We start from the raw sequence: 22,966 nt of genomic DNA, 5'->3' as shown, positions 1-22,966 counted from the left end.
CAACAAGAAAGAAAAAAAACAACAAACAAAAAGTCTCATGTGAAGTTGAAATTAAAAATACAGAATTCCCATCTCAGACAGTTTCTCGTCACACAGGCAGTGCACTGCTGCTGCTGCTGCTGCTGCTGCCCTTTAATGAAAGGTCCCCTCTGGCTCCCGGACACACTCAAGTGCGTTGCTTGTACCTCTGTGCTGCTCCAGCTCCCGCTCTTGCCCGGTGGGCGTTGCAAACACACCGCGCCAGGTTCCCCCACGTGGCGGTCATCAGTTTTTGGCCGGAGCTGCGTCTTCCAGCAGGGTTCTCATGTCCAACAGGGCGTCCTCCACGGCCCGGGCGAACCTGCCAGCGTTGGTCTCCTCGCAGCTGTTGAAGGCCGTGATGGCGATGTTGATGTGCTCGTCCATGGAGTTGTAGCACACGCCGTAGCCGTCGGGCACCATCGGGCCGAAGCACATCACGCAGTCGGTCTTGGAGCTGACCTGAAAAACCCACCATCAGAGGTGTCAAAAGTATTCACATTCTGTACTTAAAAAGTAAAAGTACGGATACTTCTGTGAAAGAATACTCTGGTAAAAGTAAAAGCACAGGTTCAACTCCTTTACTCAAGTAAAAGTGAGAAGTGTACAGTTTCTGAAATGTAGTTAAGTAAAAAAAAAAAAGTATGAAACAATTGTCAGTCAGCCAGTATTGGATGTTAACGCTTAACAATCACCAATGTTATTTTCTACACGTTTGTTTTTCTCTGTACTGAAAACGTACTGAACGGTGGACCCCAAAGCAGAGCTGCTCAAAAATGATCTCCCTCGGAAATACGATCCAGTTATATTTAACGACACAACAAGCAGCTCAAAAAGCTCCACCTCAGACAACAACGACCGTAAAAAGTTAATTATATGTGATTTACTTTGAACGGTATATTTGTGTCTTTGAAACACATACGAAACGAGAATGTTTTCCAAGGTAAGAAGTAGTAGAAAGTACAGATATTGCTGTACAACTGTGGCGAGTAAAAGTAAAAAGTCGTCAGGAAAAAGAAATGCACGAGAAAAGTACAGATGCCTGGAATATTTACTTAAGTAAAGTAATGAAGTAGTTATACTTTGTTACTTCCCACCATGTCCGCTGTGTGGCCGGACACTATTGGCCTCGGAGAGACAAACCTGGCTGGTGAGGAGGTTGCTGTGGTGAGCGACGGCGTAGGAGGTGTCCATATATATCTCGGGGATGGACGTCAGGTCCTCGATGCTCAGCATCTTCAGCCCCAGCAGGTGCCGGTCGATGGCTTGCCCGTGGACCGCCTGTGAGAAAAACGTGCACGCCGAGACGTTTCGTGAGGCCACGTGTCGTCGGATCCGAGCGCGGCGAACGTTGAAAAAGAGAGTCCTTACGTTGTACGTGTTGACCTGATGTGTCTTAATGGTCTTCTGGAGCAGCTGCAGCCTCTCTGCGTTCTGGGTGGGGAGCATTTAGAGTTCAATCGGTGGCTTCCAAGACAATGTTGGGAGAGAGGTCCTCGTTTCCAAGCAGCCGTTTTTGTTTGTTTTTTTTTTTATCAGTGGAGATCGTTCAACACATGTAGCCAGTCCTTCTGGTTTAGTAGTAGTTTGCTGGTGCTGGGCTAGTGCAAGTCAATGGTTTCTGCTAGCCGGCGAATACAAACAATCATACCCACTCCGCTGTACATCCTAGGCAAATAAAATAAACACCAGACTACTGATGTAAATGTCTGTGTTGATAGAATAATGTTAACTAATATGAAAAACAACCCTTGCATCGCATTCCATTTTGAGGGACTAGCGCAAGCATGGGCAAACTACAGCCCGGGGGACCGATTTGCCACCCATTAAGCTTTCGAATTTGGCCTTTCAAGAGTCATTTCAATAAAGAGCTCAATATTGTGGGGCTTCAAAGACACAGACACTGATCTAGTTGCAACTTTGCTTCGGTTCATTTTCAACTGACATCAAAGCACATGTTTTCTCCATATGATGATCCTCCTATGAGGTGGCTCACCAAAACACTCCATTCATCTGCTGCTGCTGCGGCCCCTCTGTCAAATTCTAGATCCCATTGTGGCCCAGCAGTCAAAAAGTCTGGCCCCCTAAGTGTCAAACGGGTTCCTTTTCAACTCAACACGGAACGTGCCAACTTTGATTTTGGAACAATTCCGTTGTTCAAGGTGACGGTTGACAACGGTCGACGCTAGGGTAGTTTCTAACAATCTAGCAGCGCACATGTTTACAACAATAGTGTAACGTTGTCATTTATTTGCCTCGGGTGCACCGTGGAGAGGGTAAGATTTTATTGGTAGGCCTGCAGAAACGGTTGCCTCGGGTAAACTCTGCTAAACTGGAAGGACCGGATGAAATTGTTGAGGCAATCTCCGCTGACACACAGCACTCTGGCTAACTTGGGGATGAGGTTGTATGTACACAACTCTGAACCACCACTTTGAGGGAACACAGTTCGCCAATGACTGAGAACTTTTCTCAAGATCTCCCCTCCACACACGGTCATGGACAGGAAGTTAGAAGAACCTCGAGTGAGGTATTTAGCTCAAAGACTCTTTGTTAACATTTACGTCAATGTAACTTAACTTAAAAAAGGAAAATGCAGTTTTTCTCTTTTCATTTAAGACATCACCAAAGGTTTTATCCATATGTGGGTTGCATAATGTATTTTCAGTTATGTCTGAACTCCTCCTCGACGCCGTGCGTGTATAGGGAACAGTACCTGTTTCGACGGGTCTTGCATTGCCTGGACGAACTTTAACGAGTCTACAGAAGTGACTCTAATTGCATCTGTGCGCCCGTATTTGAACATTCGTAACGAGGCCGTCTCAATGGTGGAGCAGCAGGCGTCATACATTCTGGAATTCAGAAAACAGCCCACGGGGTTAGTGTTGCAGTGACTTGCATATAGGCATCCAGAGGGACGAGCGATGTCTCACCTATAGTAGGCAAGTTGCAGCGCGGTTTGCACGAAGCCGTCCGGGCTCAGCTTGTGCTGCTTTGCTACATTTTTTCCATAATGGGAGAACATCAGGACCTTCACGTCCAAGTCGTGGACCATTCTGGCGAAGCGCAGAAGAGGGAGCAGTGAAAGAAAGCTGAAGTGGACGCGGCGTTGATGGCGAACATTAACGAGCGGGAGGTTACATACATGTTCATATTTTGTTTGGCCCGCTCGATATCTCTCTTGACCTCGGGCGTGATGTTGAAGCGCAGTTTCTGAGGCATGCCGAGCGGAACCATGGGAGAGCGAACCATCTCCGTTTTTTGCCTGTCGACGTGCAGAAATCAGTCGGTTTGATTTGAAAAACGGAGACTCTTAAAGCACCCGGTAGTGAAGAAGCAACTCACATGTACTTGACGACGTAGTCGATGAGGAAGACGATGGGCGGACCCTCGGCAGGCGAATGCTCGTACACCAGCCCGCACGTCCCGTCTTCACCGACGATGAACTGCGGACAATCGACAGACACGCTGACTGGACCTTCGCAGGGTCTGCAAAAAGGGGCTGACTGGTCTGAATCAGTCCGATTAGTAGACAGCACAGAGACAGACTGTCGCTGCGTGGTGGTGCAGTGGTTAGCATCTCACGGCAAGAAGGCTGTGGGTTCAGTTCTTGAACCTGGGCGCTGTCTGTGTGGAGTTTGCATTTTCTGCCCGTGTCCTCGCGGGGTTTCTCTCCAGCAACCTCGGCTTCCAAGGACGCGCACATTAGGGAGGTTACAAACTCTATATTGCCTGAGTGTGAGTGTGTGTGTGTGTGTCAACGTTTGTCTCAATGCAGCTCGGAAATAAAATGACGACTTTGAAGAATATGCTCCTGCACCCTATCAACCCAGTGGTAGAAAATGGATGGCTGGGTGATGGCAGATGCACTTTTTGTACGACTGCACCTATATTCTTCTGTAGCCTGGTGCATGTTCAATCTAGATGCATGTCGACAATTGCTTCTGCCTTTTCTGATCACGTTCACGCCAGAATGCTTCGCATCCACACAACACAACCACGACAAACAAAGAGGAAACCACGCCACTAGGTGGAGCATTGTCACCATACGTTAGCAGTTTGTCCTTTCTCTAATAGCATTACTTGCTGTGTCGTTATGTACATCTGTGTTTTTTCTCTTCTTCTTCTTTTTTTTTTTTAATATGGACCTGAGTCTGGAATGAGGTTTATCACATATGGCAGCAGATGATGATGTTAACGAGTTTAAATGACAATTTGTTATGATAAAATATATATACGCCGGTATATATATATTGCTGCAAATGAATTGTGGCGTGAAATGTGTCAAAGCTCAGAGGTAAATACACATTTTAAAAATAAAAAATGTGTGTGTGTGTGTGTGTGTGTGTGTGTGTGTGCGTGTGTGTGTGTACAACTCCGCCTGCCTCCTCCCTTGGCGTACACGTTGGCACGGTAACGCGAGCAAAGCGGAAGAGGACAGAGAGTGAAACACACCGCTGAACGCCACAAAGGAGCAGGATTCCAAACTGGCGGCCTGCATTTGTCTGCCATTGTCTCTCTCAGAGAAAAGTTTCTGCTGTTCGCGAGCTCTCCTCACTGTTTGTCGTCTCTCAGACGACTCGCTCCCAGTGATCGGGGGCAGGACTTGGGCCAGCGGCTACATCAGTCAGAGGGCTTCCGCGTGTGGAAGACAGACAGGGCGCTTGGCCAATATTTGGATTGAGGCCAAATGCAGGGATGGGTGGGAACTTTCTCTCACCTCTCGCTGTATAATGTGACCAAACACATACCGCCGTCGAAGCTGCCACTGAGCTTCGCTTTGCACATGTGACAAAAGCGGATGTGACGTGCACCGCATTGACATCACGTCCGGGTCTTAAGGTCAGTAAAATAGAGTCAAATACAGACTTGCACTTGCAAATGCACGGAAAGAAGCGCGAGGTAAAACTACTCATCCCGGGGCCAATTGGGGCGTAAGATGGTACAATGAGTTTGTATCGCTGCATCGTTCTCTTTCAAAGCTGCATATCAGAGGCAATGGTATTTGTTCCAGATACTCTGATGGCTTGCACCCAGCAGCATTCACAAACACTTCTGCAGGTCGCACCAGGCTCGTATAAACACCAACATTTCAAACTAAACAACGGAAGGACTTCCAGGCAGGCAAGTGTTCCACTCAACTGACCTGCAGTGTCTTATCGAACCACCGATTCCCGCTGTTCCAGCGAGTGCCTCCTCCGTGTAGCATCTGCGCAGCCACGCGGCTCTGGTACATCTCGTCTGACACGCGCGGCATCGGGGCGTCCAAGCAAACTGTGAAGATGCTTTTCTGGATGGCACGAACCGACTCTTTATTCGTCTTATCTAGGGAGGGTGAAAAACATCCGAATCATACATACAAAACAATCCTTTATCCATACAGCAGTTAAAGGACCCAATCGAAAAGCCACGAGAGTGCACGATTCAAATTGTATCACCTTTGATCAGGTTGTTGTAGGCTTTCCCCCAGGTGTTGCGGTGCTGCGACGTGAGGATGCCGATGGGCTCCTTGTTGGTCTGCAGGGACGAGTTCCAGATCTTCTCCAGCTGCATGTACAGCTGGTCGACCGTGAGTGGCGTGTCGTCGCTGTTGTACACGTCCAAAACGAAGAACTGTGGGGAGAAGACGGACGAGAGCCAAGTAGGGATGTAAACTATTGATTAATTCATCAATCGTTAGTCGATTGGCTTTATCGATTGATGAACAATTCATTGATAAGTGGAGATTTTTCATGAAAATGTGTAAAACGCATGAAGATTGTGTAAGGAACACATTATTTAAGCCTTAAATAATGTTGAGGGTCCAATGTGACCCATTTTTACATGAGAGAACAGTAAAAACACCCTAAACATTTATCCTCTGACTTTAAGTTGGCTTCTAATGGGTCACATTTCAACTTTAAAAAAAAAAAAAAAAAAGACTGTTAAAAGTTACTTGTTTTAGGTATATTATGACCATCACAGTATCTACAGGTGAATTGCTCTTACCTGCCACAACATTGTTACAATGATATTAACTACCTGTGTAAAAAATGTTAAATCAATTAATTGCAACTAATTTAATTTAATCGATTAAATTCTTAATCGACGATTAATCGCTAATCGTTTCATTGTTAACGCTGCTGAATATCCAGCACAAGAAGGAGAAGAACAGTGGCGAGAGGGAGGCTACCTGGAAATTGTGCACAACAGTGATGTGGGTGGGCGCTATTTTCCCGATGGCATGGTTGACCACAGTGTCTCTCTTGGGCCCCGGGATGCGACAGGAGGACAGGATCTGGTAATACTGGTCCATACACAGTGGTTTCCCACTCAGGTACTCCACAGGCAGCGTCTCACTGAGGCACAAGCAAAAACACAATATCTATCTTTGACTCCGGTAACACATTACTAGCCATGCCCTTGGTTTCCTATTGTTGTTTATTTTTCTTACAGTGTGTTTGGTCAACTCACCCGTCAATCATTTTTTTGAAGTCCAAAACGCCTGCGATTAGTTTGGCCGCAAACCTGAACAAAGGATGCTTTGTTATTTCCAAAGACAGCATTCTACCGGTTTCAACGTCTGTAAATGTTCATTCAGTAACAGCACTTCATTACACATTTGAACAGCTAAATAGGAATACACCTGCACCTCAGAGTGCAGGAAGAAGTGGGTATTGAAAATGAATGGATGGACGGAAATAGGAATATATATATATATATATATATATATTACTTCTTTGGTCTAGGTCCTAATTGTTTTATTGAATAATAGAAAAATAATCATTACTTGAAGGATGAAACCTTGATTTGTTCTGATGTGAATCAGTTTAAATGATGCAAACTCAAAATTACAATATTAGTCACTGATGCCAGAACAAAATTTTAAAAATATACACATGGCAGCAAAAAAAAAATATATATATATATATATATATATATATTTTTTTTTTTTTTTTTTTTTTTTAATTTCCACAAAACCTGCATTATAATGCATTTTAAAAGTAGTTGTTACATTGCCTAATGGTGCCTCTCACTGACAAGTGAGCCCATTGCGTGGCGCTCATTTAGCAGTGCAGCTCGAGAAGGAATTTCCTCTACAGGGCCACCGTGCTTACTGAATATCCCATGGGTCACTGTTGTCAAAAACAGCTGAGCAACGCTGTGAGCAGCCGGATGCCTTTAAATAGCCTGCGTGGGGAGGGAAGCCTGTGCAAAGGTCGGCATACAAGCTTGTTTATAATGGACTTCAGCAGAGTGTAAACCACTGTTGGGGGCTCTTTATTAATATGCCCTAATGTTAAGACTGCGACAGTTTAGCACTGCAGACACTTGGTTTTCTTTTTTTCTTGTTCAGTGGGGTTTTCGCAGTCAGACTAGAAGCCTTTTCAAAGTGGCCACTTTTACGGAACGGATTCTGGTTTCTCACCTCATCTGTCCTTGTCGATCTTGGAAGTGCATGCGAGGCAGGACGACCCCTGGGCTTGTGTACACGGCCACAGGCATGCGGCAGTCGAGATAGGCCGACTGCATCCACCATTCTGAAAGCTACAAGCAGGCAGCAACAGTCAAACAACAGGGTACAGTGCAATAAATAACTCTTCTCTTTTGGATGTGTTGGACGGATATACAATGTAATATATAATATGACATAAAATCGTGAAGGTACAGCAGATTTTTTTTTATTTATTTATTTATTTTTAGCCGATAGCATCCAATCCCCAAATCATTGTCCTTGACATTTATGAGCATGGCGGTTATGAGTTAAATTGGGTTTGAGAGTAATGTTGTGTTTCTAAGAGGCTACATTTTTAAGTGTTGAAAGATTCCAGACAAATGTTTCTAACTTGGCACACACGCTCAACTGTGTGGTGGAAGCAGATGGAAAATTGGATGCCATCAACGCCGAGGTCTGTCATTACTAAAAAAGTGTTAAAGTGTCCCAATGGAGCCCTTTAACCAACCAAACTGATAATGCGGTTGTACCCTTCGGTTAAAACCTCAAGGGCGGCTTACAGACATGATCTATCCATGAGAAATCACAAAGAAGTCTACCCAGTTTTCTGTCTTGCGTGCCCGCCGCTCCAGGCCTTTCTGGAGCCTTTCCCCGACGCCCCCCTTGAGGAACTCCTCCACCAGTTTGCGGGTGTGTTCCAGCTCCTCTTCGCTAACGATAGGCTCCAGAGCCGCCAGGTACCGCTCACACGTCTGCTTCAAGGAGGGCACAGGAAGCTTGGGCAAACCCTCCTGGTGCACCAGAGATCTCTCCGGGATCCGTGTTGTCAGTCTGATCGGGCGACATTGCTTCACCATGCCGGGCCGGAGCTGCAGGAAATGATCAGCATGAGTGCACGTTCAACTTTGCCTTTAGTAATCACACGAGCAAAATACTATAAGGGCAGGTTTGGGTTCTAACACAATAACTACACTGTAATGCTGCAGATCCAAAGATAAAAATATATTAAGATAAACAATATAATGGAGCAAAATTCAGTTGAAATTGAAGATTTTAATGAAAGTTATTTAGAAGCAAATGCATGTTGATGCAGGTACTATCAAAATGGAGCTGGCATGTAGGGATTGAGGCTTAAAATTGATTTCACGTATAACAACAGCACTCAACCAATGCAAAAAATTGTAAAAGAGCAAATGTGTTCATAAACATTCAGTTAAAAATAAATACATTTGTCAAATTAGCAGTCACAAGAAGAAGACAAAACACGGTTGCCATTCCGCATGTTTACAAGTCCATAACAAGGTAAAGGTGACTTCTAAGTGAAAACTGACACCAAAACAACAAGGCGAAATAGCTGGAGTACTCGTTTGCAGTTCGTTGAGTGCTGTGCCAGCTTATAGATTGGGTGTCTGACACAGAAAAAACTGTGAGATGAGTTAAAAAAAAAAAAAAGAAAGAAAGAAAGAAAGAAAGAAAGAAAGAAACTATGACAAAAATAAAAAAAATCTATATCCTTTAGACATTTAGAGTGTCTTGAAAAATAAATTATGATTTTCAAATTTCGACTTCGAATTTGTAACCTATGTTTTTTGATAAACATCGTGAGAAGAAGCTCCGAATGATGTTTATGATAAATACACTTATTCGGTTTAATAAATAGATATTTGAGTAAAGTTAATCTAAGCCACGCGAAACATGAAACCCCATTTCCGGTCCCTATTCAAAATAAACGTTTACTTGTTTTTGGAACGTAATAACATGCAACTGTCATTCTAAACCAGTAAGACTAAAAGACGGTGGCTCGTTGGGAGTCGTTTAAAATGAAAAATGTAAGTACGCTTTCACGACGCGCTGTCACCCGGTGTCCTTTACGGCAGCGTGCGCAGTAAGCTAACTATTATGCTAGTAGCATTGCTAGGCTAGTGTTATGCAAAATGCAAAAACACAGCGCTGCAACATGGGGTACAATTTCCCTCTCTTCCCCTCTGCTGATATGTGGTGAAGAAACTGAGACAACATACACCTGTAAAGGATCATTTATTTTAAGTTAATATATAAAGTCATTGCAGCACTCCTGTGCAGCAGCGCCCCACCCCCTTCAGTCAGCTTGTTGCCGTCAAACGTTACTGGGTTTGTGATTACGCAAATTAAATAAACAGCAGCAGCAGCAACAACAACAACAAGAACACCGTATCGACAAATACGACAGTGGACTTACCGCGGCTCTGACAAAAACACCCAACATCTTGTCCAATGAGCACGCCGGAGTGTTTGACTGTCCTGGGAATATAGATGGGAAACCCTCGGGCAGTCATGTCTCAAGGACAAGCACTCACCGTCTATTCTGGGCCGTCCGCCCCCCTCGGACCCACGAGGGTAGGACTGCTCCTCTTTTTTTTTTTTCCCCTCTCTCTCTCTCTCTCTCTCTCTCTCTCTCTCTCTCTCTCTCTCTCTCTCTCTCTCTCCTTTTAAACAGGTCTTCTTTAACGTCCTACGCCTCCCAGAAAGACAACATTTCGTCACAAAGTGTTCCAGTCACAAAGTGGGTGCGTTGCATCGCTTCATTTTATTAGACAAAATACATCAATCCGAAAGGACTGTAAATGAACAGGTATATGGTAAATTAAAAATGCGTCAACTTTTCCCCACAACACCTTGATTAGGAGTATTTGGTTAAAAAAAAAAAAAAAAAAACACGCACAAGGTCTTATAGTCACTGTCGTAAAATAAAATAAAAATGATAATGACCGACTCTTGGTCGTATTTAACAAGCAAGTGACGACACACAAAGAAAAAAATTATAAAGCCAAATTACCTGCTTTAAAATTCCTCTTAATAATAACAAACTGATAAATAAAAGAGTCCAATAAAGCCTGAACGGAACGCTTCACATAGAAAATGGAATTCTGCGTCTGAGGCGCAACGGCTGCACAGATCTCTTCTAGCCACATGATGGCGCTCTTCCAACATCTTCGCACAGAAACCGACGGCGTTAGCTCGATTCTTCGTGAGTCCGGGATAAGACAGACCAGCTGCCCCAACACCAACGGCAAAAAAACAAAAACATTTAATTCAAAGGAATAGTCATTCTTGCAAAAGTGAGGTACCAGGGGACTAAGTAGCGCGTAGATAGCTGATGTGCAAAAGTATCGCGGCGCGGACAATATTGCTGTATATGAACACGTTTCATGAACATAATTCAGTGAGAGAGTCAGAACTGCAGTCGTGTCATGGTTTATTTTCAATGCAATAAAATAGAACTATACAAAGGAAAAAAAAAAACAACAACAAAAACAAACAGACAACAACAATCGTACGGATCAAAACGCCTCGATTGCTCTCGTCCAGCCGCTGCCCGTTAACAGTGTGTGTTTCAGGCAAATTGTTTGAGCGGCGAATATTTGCTCAAGGTCCGTCTGCTGCCAACTCACAAACTCAGACAGTCCACCTGAGCCCAGCACTGAGATCAGGTTGGAGATGTTTGCGCTGTCCAACTGCTCCGAGTCTGAATGCGAGTCGTCGTCAGTCCTCATCCTTTTGCACGGCGCCGGCCCGAAGTCCGGCAGGTAAAACTCTGGGTCAACAATGTGGTAACTCGTGTCCAGCTTTCGCTTTTTGCTGTAGCACTGCGCGCCCTGCGGCTGTTTGGACTGCGCGCAACAGTCTGAGTGGAAGTACCCATTCGTGACAGTCGTCACCACATGCGTGTCCAAGTCCAGCACGGTCTTTTGGTTGGCTTGCGCGCTCGCCATTGGTAACTCCCAGGAAGATTTGTCCGCGCAACTCCAACAGGCTTCTGAGACCATGAGGTCAGAGTCACTCGGCGAGACCATCGCGCAGGCGGACGCGTCCTGGTGCGCCACCTCCGCTGCAGCCGCCGCTGCGGGCTGGCCGATGGGCTGGTGCGCGCCGCAGTGCCAAGTGTCCGACTCAACCCCGGCAAAGTTGCAGTAGAAGTCATCGGCCAACTCCGTCAGGCTCCCGCTCAGCTCGAGGTACTCTTGATTGTCGCGGACCGCCGAAACCTCCTCGTACTGGTGCGTCCTCTGCGTATGCGACAAGTTTTTGCTCATGTACAACTGCCTGGCGTTCCTCAGCACGTACGTTACCAGCAAGTTCTTGTGGAGCTTGATGCCTCCTCTCTGCGTCCTGGAGCTTTGGATTTTCCTCAAAGAAATGGAGATCAGGTTCTGTGCGTCAAATGCACACTCCATCCTCAGGCGGGCCACCCTCTCTTTCCTCTCAGTATGCCCGAACTGTTTGCTTCCGAAACTGGGGGGAAATGTATGTCTTTAGCTAAGGTTCCTACTAGATTCGCGGGGACTCTGTCCATAGCGCTCCATGTCTTCCCAGTAAGGGCATGGATTTGCAACTCTCATCTTTCCTTGCCACGCCCTCACGTACACATTGTCCAATGGGAGGGAGGCGGCGCTTCTGTTATACGCAAATATCACTACAAGCCTCATTCAGCATGCACGTAGGAGCTGGCATGCTGCATTTCACCAAATGTGTTTGGAGCTTTTTTAAATCTCGGCGCAGGGAGAAAAAATATTATGGGCGAAGAGTGTGATTAAACTAACTAAAAAGGAGGCGCAGTACAGACAGGGTATATGATGTATTTGCAGAGAAAGTATAAAGGAAACGGTGTAGATTTAATATGAGACAGAGATCAAATGAAACGGAACTGAACTGAATAGAACTAAGAAGTTAATACTATTTAAAAAAAAAAAAAAAAAAAACAGCAAACATAGTTTCTTAGAGAGAGAGCATAGGAAGACAGAATTGACCAATGCACAGACATCATCATTCATTTATCACAGGAGAAAGTAATAGATCACCAAAATAGGAAAGTTAAGATGAAAATTAGAATAGGATGATGAGCAACTGACAACCTTCCAGACTATTAAATATATATATATATATATATCTGAATTTAGAATTAAGCCAAGATCATCAGAATAAATAAATATTAACATGACTACAGAACGTAGCATGGAATGATAAACAGGAAGGCATAATATACAAAATAAAGAGCAAGTAGCAGGGCAATTAAATATTCTTCTAAGTTCTGCCAGCAGGAAACTATAAAATATTTAAAAAAAAAATTTAAAAAAATGGCAGGAAAAAACTCATATACACACTGCATGGCCTATAGGCCTGAACAATTACATATGTTCCCCCTCAGCAATGTATGCTATTTCAAAAAAAATGTCTGGAGCAATTAAAACTTAAAGGTGCAGTGTGTAAAATTGTATCATCTAGTGGTCAGATTTTAGATTGCAGCGCTCAGTCACTCACCCTTCCTCTCCCAGGCTTGCCAATGAACCCAGGTGGTCTTCACACATCAAAAAGCATGCCGTCTACAACAAGCATGCACAGCTCTCCAGGTAATTATGAGTTTAGCAAAAAAAAAAAAAAAGTCATTGTCACTCAAGACCTAGCCGCTAGCTGCCTGTACAAGCACGGGCTGGCACTGTTCACTTTACTCCTTGGCTCAAATGCATATTGCAGTCCTTTCGATAGCTCACTGTGATATTTCCAAACTATTTCTCCAGAATTTTGGTATGATTTTCTCAGGAACATCTTACACCAAAATCACTGCTAAATTCAGGTTGACATGCAAGTTTGAATATAGTAGAAGTGAAAGAACGCTAGGTATAGCAACACTAACAACGGGGGGGGATAATATATTATCAATCAGTACAGTGAATAATTTTTTGATGGGGGAAGTGGATGGAATACAAGTGTAAACATTTAATAATAAAGCAAAGAAGTAAATCTGGAAGCTGTAAACCTGTATATATTTTTTTTCGCGCTAGGCAAGCAATTTACATACAATCCACCTTAGTCCAGGTTATCAGGTTTTTTTAATCCGTCAATATGATGGCTTGTGAATACAACATTAAATAGATTAAACATTTTATACTACATTACATACATGTAAGTGGTGCCGAACAATATTATAATCTCTACCTCACAAAGACTGGTACTGTCAGGGTATAAAGACAATGTAAACCAAAGGCTGGATAGTTAGCATTTTTAGCTTAACATTCTGTATATTTTCTAAGTGACTTAACCTGGCGTGCCAGACAGAACTTTTCACATCCTTTGAATTTACCTCACATATCCATCTATTGATGTGGTGAAGAGTCAATATAAAGTGTCTGAAAAGGGCAGGCAAAAATCAGGAACATGATTAGGTGATTTATACTTTCAAGTTACTAAATCTATGTGGTGCAAAGGAGTGGCATCAGCTAAACATCCTTGTCCATGGAAAGCAACTTATGCTCTTTCTCCCCGCCTACCCCTGAAACAAAATTCCTGCCATAGCAAATTGAGCGCAAGGTGATGAAGCAAAAATGTCACCCAGTGAGAAAAACCCTCAATGCCATTGCTATTCTTCTATCAATGCAAAACTGCCACGCAGTCCAGATAAAACTGCCACTACTGCAATTTCAGAAAATCTCTTTACCCTAGAAATGGGATATTGTGGTTGTTACCTCTATTCCTGCTTTGTCTTCTTCTAGCACTTTCAAGGGCACCTGGAAGCGCTTGCTGAAAGTTTTACTTTCAGCTGAGTGGTTGCAATATCCTTGAATTTTTTATATATATTTTTTAAACAAATTCGAAAAACTTTTTGTTGGGGAGCGACAGCACAGATGAGCAAAATCGCTGAGTTGACATCAAAGCGTTCTGGCGATCAAAGTTAGAGTGACCCGTCATTACTGCCACATTCATTATCAACCAGCATAAAAAATATAATCTGTTGAACCACATGAAATATTACATAAACTGGATTTTTGGATTTATTTCTGTATCCGTGAATTGAGAGCCAAGAGAGATTTTTTTTTTTAAGGGCAGCTTTGTTCCAACCATCCTTTTTTTTTTTATCAACTGCGTGAAACAAAAAGAATACTCCCTCCCTTTCTCTATCACGGCTTACCCTGCAGTCAGAGTTGCAGTGGGGCTGAAGCTTATCACAGCTATCTTAGGATGAAGGAGGGGTACACTCTGGACAAGCCACCAGTATGTCGTTGAGAGGCAACCAACTATGCATGGAAACAGCGACGCAATATTGCCGATTAACTCAGGGTACGAAGCGTTGGACTGTGGGAGGGAGACACAGCACCAGTGGGAGAACCCATGCAGAACGTGAAAAATCCACACCGAAAGGACTCACTACCTTCTTACTGTGAGCCCACAGTGCTAACCATTGCACCACTATGCTCCGTTTTAAAAAAAAAAAAAAAAAATCAATGAATACAAATAAAAAAAATATTTTAGGTAATTTGAACGCCTATCACTTTCTTGGATTCAAACTTCAGGGTATTTTACAGTGAGATTCCAGCTTATGATCTTAAACATCCAAGTTCCTTCAAAATAAAATTAAAAGACAAATAACTACATTCGACAGGATTCCGTAATATTCACAATCGTACAATAATGCCATTCACTCATACTAGATGTTAATTTTAACACAGATGTTACAACACAGCCAACTTAAGTGCACTCACAGATCATTCTGTTCGATAGATCTCTCAAGGTTGGACACTCTTCAGAAATGTCTTAATTCTAAAAGTTTCTTTAAGTTGCTATAAACAATCCTCAGAGATTTGAATCCACAATGACATGACACAATTCCACGGTCACTGCAGACCCTTTGACGACTGATGATCTTAATCTCCCTTTCCAACATCCTACAGCTGCTTGACTGTGGTGACTATAGAGGTCATATGAGTACGGTAAACTTATTGCCATGTCCGAGAAACCGGTTTGGAGATGATTTACACTTGACGTGGAGTACTGTCCTCCTGGTTGCAACCTGAAGAAGTTCAATCAGGATAGACAGAGCATATTTCTATCGAGTTATTTTCTCGAGTGTTTTCGTTTGAGTTATTTAGTTTGAGTTCAGTATAGTGTAGTATTGTATTTGAGGACCCCAGAGTCTCTGGTAAATGAATCAGTTGATCGTCGTATTGGTTTTCCGAGTTTACAATTATTTATTTTTTTGCGCACCCTCTAACCATAGACCATTGAACCAGGTGAGGAAAAACTGAAACTAAAAAGCAGGAAAAAAGAAACCTCAGAGAGAACCATTGAGGAGGGATCCTTCTCTTCAGGACGATTAAACTGCAATCATCAGCATGGCATAAAGAATGTATGCTAATGCTGGAGTTCGTAGTCCATAAAGTCCAGGAATGCCGGAAGCAATGTTAGTCCATGACTTCAGAAACATGAGCACTTTGAGTCCGGACCTGGAATGAAGAGTCAGCGTCTCAAGATCCAAGGCAACTAAAATGTTAGTGAAAAGGTTCCTCCTCTGCATTTGATTGGTTGGAGAGGGGGTGGAGGTGGATCAGTCGAGCACATGAGATGCTCTCATTCTGGTTGACGCTAGATGACAGAGAGAGAATGAGAGAGAGAGAGATGAGGAGGAGGAGGAGGAGGAGGAGGAGGAGGAGGAGGAGAGCATTTTTAAATGTGACAGCTGGTAGCTGATTGGTTGAAATGAAAATGTGGCAGGTGATGTTATGATGAAGAAACAAGGGGCGTGAAGGTAAAGAATCGATGATCACTGAAGGTATGCTGAAAGTTTGGCTAAGCTTTACTTAGTGCACTGCAGTCACAAAGGGATGGACAAGACCAGCAACAATGCCCTGGTGGATGGTATTATTTAAACAACATAGAAATATTAATAAGGGACTAAAGGTGTCACAGTAGAAACAGGGACCTCAGAGACAAGACAATTTTTTTTTCCAGTCTGTATTAACTGTATCTTCACTTTGCTGTTCTTGGCTTACAGATGGGGCATCTAGTGTAGTCTTACTAGTGTAGGTACTAGTGTAGTGATTGTTGCCTTTCTGTCTTCTCAAACCACCATCACCGCCGTTCCCCTCTGACCTCCCGCATCATCAGGGCAATGTCCTGGAGCTAACCGCTCCTTTGCTGGATGTCATCATCCTCTATGAACCCTCGGGTTGCTTGTTTGTGAATGTGACACGTGGTGTGTCCGCAGTGCTCAGACCTGCTGTACCAAGAACCAATGGACAATCACATGGTCACTCAAATCACATTTCCTCCCCATCCCCAGTGACGCTCACTTTGAACTTCAGCAGGAAATCTTGACCGTGGCTAAACGCATTGAGCAGGCGCCATTATGTCGTATCTTCAGACGATTTTTGTGCGAGCGCACAGTTGAGCCAGTCTTCCCCAGTCCAAGTCACTGGTAAGTGTGCACACACAGACACGGCAAGTGTGCATGTAAGCCTGAATAGCCGGGTGGAATTCACACAAGCGCAGGCAAACTTCACTCACTGAAATGCCGCAGGTCAGGGGTTCGAACCTGCAACCTCGCTGTGCAATTTTCATTAGAGAATAGTTGTTGAGAAAGAATCTATGTGATTACAGCACCCTCGCATTCATTTATTGATGTCCAGCATGTGAACCAAAGATACAATTGACCAAGAGAGCCCATTCTAAATTTTAAAATGTATTTTATGCTGAAATTCCAAATTGTGTGCATTTCAAATGATCAAATACAAGACAAACATATCCAAATAAACAGTTAAATGTTTTTTTTTATTAGCACATAAAATAAACATATTCAATGATGGAATTGCAGGCACTTGTTCTATGACATTAAGGCTCCACTTTTAATTCACTTTTAATTCAGTAGCAGCGCACTGAAGTACTCAGACCTGCCGCACGGGTACCAAGAACCAACAACGACTACCATCACATGGTCACTCAAATCACATTTCCTCCCCATCCCCAGTGATGCTCGCTTTGAACTTCAGCAGGAAATCTTGACCGTGGCTAAACGCATTGAACAGGCGCCATTATGTCGTATCTTCAGACGATTTTTGTGCGAGCGCACAGTTGAGCCAGTCTTCCCCAGTCCAAGTCACTGGTAAGTGTGCACACACAGACACGGCAAACAACAACGTACCGTCTGAGCATGACAGTGATGTCATCACAGGAGGGGCCCCCCCTCGATAAAAGCAATGTTGTCGTTGCGTTCAGATGTGTGAGGTAGAGACATAATCTGTCATCCCTGCCCCACATCTGTTTGTGTGTACACACACAGATGGCTGACATCACGCTCAACACCTGGATAGCGACTTTGATTTCTTGCCAGATACGTGAATCAGGGGGACAGCCACTATTATGGTTATTACACTCTGATAATAGCCCAAATTTGAGTCTGATGTGCGACCTCTCGGTGGAATACGGCTGAGATGGCAGAGAGCAGATGGATGTCGTGTTTTATGGCGCCGCGTGTTGGGGTATGACTGTGCATTTATTCGAGATTCATTTGGAGCCGCGCTGACGCCGTGCTATCCTTGATTATTAGTGCTGCTTCAGTTCAGTTTGTGCGTGGTAACAGCTTCCTTGGGAGACGCGGCGAGGACCGCAGGAGTGCGACGTTGGACAAAGACGTCATGAAGCGGGTTTTCTGAGATGTTTTACGGTATTCACACAGGTGCTAACATAACATCTGGAGAACAAAACAAACATAAAAGAGCAAGACTCTTACAACATGAATAGCTGTATTTCTCATTTGAGTAATTTGTAAACAAAACATACAGTATAGGCACAAAGAGAAATAAACATATTCGTAATTGCAGTGATAATAATAACAATGAGCACAACACGGTGATGTTTTGGTCCTTTCAGTGTGAAAATACATTCTCTGCTTTTGCCTGTGTGGATTCTCTCCACGTGATTCTTCCCACAGTGCAAAGACATGAACATGAGGCTCACTGAAAAAGAACTTGTTCATAGGTGTGAATGTGGGTGTGGATGTTTTTTTTGTTTTTTTTGTCTCTATTTAGCCCAACGACAAACTGGCGACTAGTTCTGGTTATGGGGATAGGGGTAGACTGCAGCCCCTCAGCAAGCACGAGTGCAGGAGAAGCAGCGATAGAAAATAATGGGTGGATGGATCAATGGACAATTTTGCAATTAACCCCAAATTATTATGTAATCATCAAAATCTATGTCAAATATTCACTGAAATGCTCAATACTCAAAGTACTACAATTTTACACTGAGTTGATGTGTCGGGCAGAGAAAAGTGTACGTGTGCAAAATGTTAGGCGAGAAGGAAGAAAGAGGAATTTTTAAAGAACATTATATCGGCCGTCGCTGGAGAGAGAAAAACCACCTACAATCTGTGAGAGACAAAAGCAAAGGTCAAACTAAATGTCAAACGGACCTATGATCAGTTTCGAAGACGCTGCCACTTTGTTGAACAGACTTGTTAACGGCAGAAATCTTACCAGACCTTACAAGACCACAGAGGGCTCTGGTGGTTCCAAAACAAACAATGCAATGATGAATACATCAGGAGAATTATACGTATCAAACGCATCATGGATTTTTGAACAATATTTGTGAGATGATTGAAATGAAAAAGGATGCTGTACTAAAGTAATTGTAAAAATTGCAAACGCAGAGGACTTTTGTTTGTTACACTGGCATTATTATGCAAATGAACTAAAACTAAAGTAAAATATCGATTTTCAATCCGTGAACCCAATGCAGATTACTGCTGCTTAGATCCTTGATACTTTTCAGAACAACCACTGAGATAATAAATGTATTGTTTTTTTTTATCTCTTGAATTACAAAATGGAAAAAAAAAATGATGTTGAATATATTGTTCCTGTACAGGCCCACAGTCGCAGAAACAACTACAATAAACAACAAATAGATATAATAACAGTAATGATAAAAATAATAATAATAATAATAAAAAACAGTACTATTGATGCTACTACTCCTTCTTAAATGATAATCATGTAATAATACTGTCATTGCTATTACAGCAAAGAAGACTGTGTTTCCATAATCGATTAAAAAGAGAGATTCCGCGCTATTTCTGTCCACACTAATGAATAATGGCGCACACTGGGCCAAATTGGCCCGGTGTTCAAGTGAAAACATTGCTGCACGATTTCCATCCATCCGTTTCCTATCACTGCTTCTCCTGCAAAGCGTTGCGGGGGTTGCTGGGGCCTATCCCAGTTGTCTTGGGGAGAATGCGGGCTTCCACCCTGCACAAGTCGCCACTTTATCACTGCGCTACATAGAGGGGCAGGCTGCACTCGCACTCACACCGCTGGGCCATTTAGAGGTCCCAGTCTGCCTCATGTGCATGTCTCTGAACTGTGGGAGGAAGCCTGAATAGCCGGGTGGAATTCACACAAGCGCAGGCAAACTTCACACACTGAAATGCCGCAGGTCAGGGGTTCGAACCTGCAACCTCGCTGTGCAATTTTCATTAGAGAATAGTTGATGAGAAAGAATCTATGTGATTACAGCACCCTCGCATTCATTTATTGATGTCCAGCATGTGAACCAAAGATACAATTGACCAAGAGAGCCCATTCTAAATTTTAAAATGTATTTGATGCTGAAATTCCAAATTGTGTGCATTTCAAATGATCAAGACAAACATATCCAAATAAACAGTTAAATGTTTTTTTTATTAGCACTTCAAGTAAACATATTCAATGATGGAATTGCAGGCACTTGTTCTATGACATTAAGGCTCCACTTGTAATTCAGTAGCAGCGCACTACAATACCGCTGCCGTAGATTTTAAACAGTATGCTAGAAATTTTGGGCAGGGCACTTAGCACCTCCTACAGCCTCATCTATCTCAACTCCAAGCCACTGAGATGATGGTTGAGAAAAGAAAAGAAAAGAAAAGAGAAGAAAAGGAAAGGAAACTTCTAGTCCCTCCTTCACAACTAGATCTGAACTTCTACAGAAGGGGAGCAGCGCAAGACAAAGAGAGACCGCACAGCCGCACCACAGCTCCTTCCTCCGGAGCACGGGGCTGAGATATGCAGCTCCGTGGAAGATGCACACAATTACTTCGGAGGCGGGGTGCTTTATTTACATATGCAATATGCATAAGCAAGGTTACTGTGAGGGTGAAATAACCGCGAGATAGAGGGAGGGAGGGAGGGAGAGAAGGAGCGGTCTGCTGCCTGTGAGCGTGAGACTCGAGTGTGTGTGCTTGTGTGTGTGTGTGTGTGTGTGTGTGTGTGTGCGTGTGTGCGCGCGCGCGCGTGTGTGTACGTGTTTGTGCGCGTGGCAGTGATGGAGAAAGGGGTGGGTGGGGGCGGCGTTGGTGATGGGGGTGGCAGAAAATTGGTGTTATCAATATTTAACCAACCCTCCCAGCATATTTATGGCAGACAATAGAGCCGACCAGCGACTGTCTCATGTGAGTGGAAGTGTATTTATTACGGGGCCCGAAATCAAGGCTGTAAATAGGATGTTCGGCGATACACGCGCATGCATACACGGAGCGCCCGCGCGGAAACCCTAACCCTAACCCTAACCCTAACCCCCACCACCACCACCACCAAGATAAACCATTAACATATCTCGTAATCGCACGTCACAATCCCGGAACGCATCGCAGTATATTCATTAAAGGGATATTTCGACATGTGGCGAGCAGATGTGTGTAACTCAATCAGTTTTGAAAGAAGGTGGGGCTGAGGGGGTGGGGAGTGGGGGGGTTTGAAAAAAGAGAGAAGAAATAAAATGTCTGGGGCTTTGCTTTTTTTTTCACGGAGCCATGGCCTCTCAGAAAATGTTTCCATGTGTTGTGTCTGAGGCAGGCTGAGAGCAGAGAAGGAAAACATTCTCCCCTCCAAACCACATGCAACAGATTCTTTCTGAAGCCAAATAAATCAACTCTGTGTTTCAGATCATGTGACACTTTTTTTTTTTGTGCTTTGTGTTATTCCCAACATATCCTGTTTCAATCCGCCCCCCCCCCCCTCCGACATTCTCACGCGCATTTGCGCACGCACGCACGCACGCACGCAGCACGCGCACGCACACTTGCGACACACGCACATTCAGACTTTCCATTTCCTGCGCGTAAGATCACCTGGACGGGGCAGAGCGGCGCGCTTCAGCGCAACATGCTCAGGCAGGAAAACAGGAAGGAGAGTTCAAGGGTGTCCCACATGCAAGGCTCGCAGAGTCAGAGGGGGAAACCCAGAGCTCCTGGCAGAACTCCACTTTAGGCAGAAAGTAAAGTTTGACGCTACTTTTTATTTTTCGCATTGTCATCATGTGTTGTCGTGTTTGCACCTGCATGGCAAAAATGTTGGAAAGAAAGTTTTGAAAATCAATTCAAGGACAAACAGATATGACGTCATCACAACAGTGGGGTACATTATGCTATGCTAAATTAAAAAGAAAAGTTTGAGCAATATTTAAAAGAATTTTACTCTAAAAAGCCATTTCTGGAATAATAGGTCAGATGTATGTCTGATGCTGATGATAGCTGCCAGGCTAAGCTGTCACCAGCATGTCAATATCTAGGGCACTTGAAACTGTAGCTACTACTATATATTCTATTTGTCACTGTAATACTCAAAGTGACAATGGAAAACAAACAAAACAAAACAAAAAAAAAATCCCAATAAATTGAAGTTTGAATATTTGAAATAGTTTGGTTCAGCATTCTTTACAAGTAACGCATTTTGTTAGTTTAATTTTCCTAAATTACATAAATACAAAAATTACAGGACAAGTGCTGGGATTGTGCAGTTTACACTCTAAAAAGACTTTGACAAAACTCTAGAAGGGCTTTTGAAATATTTATACCTGAAAACCTCTGATGTTCATGCACAGAACCTTACAAAAATAATAAAAACAAATCACTTTGGGTGATAATAGAATAAAATATCACCAAAACATAGAAATTCCAAAGGAAACAATCAGCATATAGGGAATATTTTCAACATGTCCAGCTTCCTGTTTGGTGCTGTGAAGAAATCTCCTATTAGCTGTTGAAAGTGTTCACTCAATTGAACAGCACAATACACAGCAAAGATTTGCAATAAAATTAAACATGTTTCGTTTGAAGCCAAGAAGCCAAGAAAAAACTGATCCAATTTATGGCCAAAAATCACCAACAAGGGGTTACAATAACACCATTAAATCTATTTTTTTTTTTTTTTTTTTAAAAAACATGGAAACAAATTACTTTATTCTGACTTTGGAAACTTTGAATTTGCTTAAACGTCATTAGGTCCGCATAAAGTCAGTCATTTAGCATAAAGCCAACAATGCTTACTAAAATCCATATGATGGAGGATTTCAGTTGTTCCAGGCGTCAAGTTGATAGTAAAGCCTTTCACTTTGTGATGCAATGCTAACTACTAATATTATCGTAGAACTGGATTTAACAATTTATTGATAAAGCAAGTTATTGTAGAGCTGGTTTTATCAAATTACTTGAATAGTTGTTACAAATATTCCATATATCGTTTACAGTAACATATATCTATATCTACCAGGTGTCTATCATGGCTGTGCAGTGGTTAGCACTAGCTGCGTTTCCATTACCCCTAGAATTGCGGAAAACCTAAATATCGCAATAAAAAACACCTAAATTTCAAAAACCTTCGCTAAAAGGTTTTTACGCTCCAACGAGGTCGTTTTCAGATGTATCGCTAAAGAGGTATGTGGCAA

General features: G+C 43.2%; 2 protein-coding genes across 2 annotated transcripts; both read right to left on the bottom strand.

Annotated features, from left to right (window-relative positions):
- Positions 1-10: 10 nt before the first annotated feature.
- On the bottom strand, positions 11-9,841 carry LOC142902124 (carnitine O-acetyltransferase-like). The gene is made up of 14 exons (XM_076046960.1): positions 9,672-9,841; positions 8,053-8,322; positions 7,427-7,545; positions 6,472-6,525; positions 6,191-6,356; positions 5,457-5,631; positions 5,165-5,343; positions 3,364-3,464; positions 3,164-3,283; positions 2,952-3,074; positions 2,735-2,870; positions 1,390-1,452; positions 1,162-1,299; positions 11-480 (listed from the first exon to the last, which is right to left on the bottom strand). Exons 1-14 carry the CDS (start codon positions 9,696-9,698, stop codon positions 265-267), a joined length of 1,887 nt encoding a protein of 628 aa, XP_075903075.1. The 5' UTR covers positions 9,699-9,841; the 3' UTR covers positions 11-264.
- An 830-nt stretch (positions 9,842-10,671) lies between these two features.
- On the bottom strand, positions 10,672-11,825 carry LOC142902125 (immediate early response gene 5-like protein). The gene has a single exon (XM_076046961.1). It carries the CDS (start codon positions 11,665-11,667, stop codon positions 10,774-10,776), a length of 894 nt encoding a protein of 297 aa, XP_075903076.1. The 5' UTR covers positions 11,668-11,825; the 3' UTR covers positions 10,672-10,773.
- Between the last annotated feature and the right edge of the window lie 11,141 nt (positions 11,826-22,966).

Source organism: Nelusetta ayraudi, unplaced genomic scaffold (assembly GCF_046127955.1).
Source record: "Nelusetta ayraudi isolate G7.1 ecotype Tasmania unplaced genomic scaffold, CSIRO-AGI_Nayr_v1 ptg000092l, whole genome shotgun sequence".
In the NCBI taxonomy this organism is placed as follows: domain Eukaryota; kingdom Metazoa; phylum Chordata; class Actinopteri; order Tetraodontiformes; family Monacanthidae; genus Nelusetta; species Nelusetta ayraudi.
The sequence above is the reverse complement of the archived record's forward strand: the minus strand, read 5'-3'. Positions and strand labels throughout refer to the sequence as shown.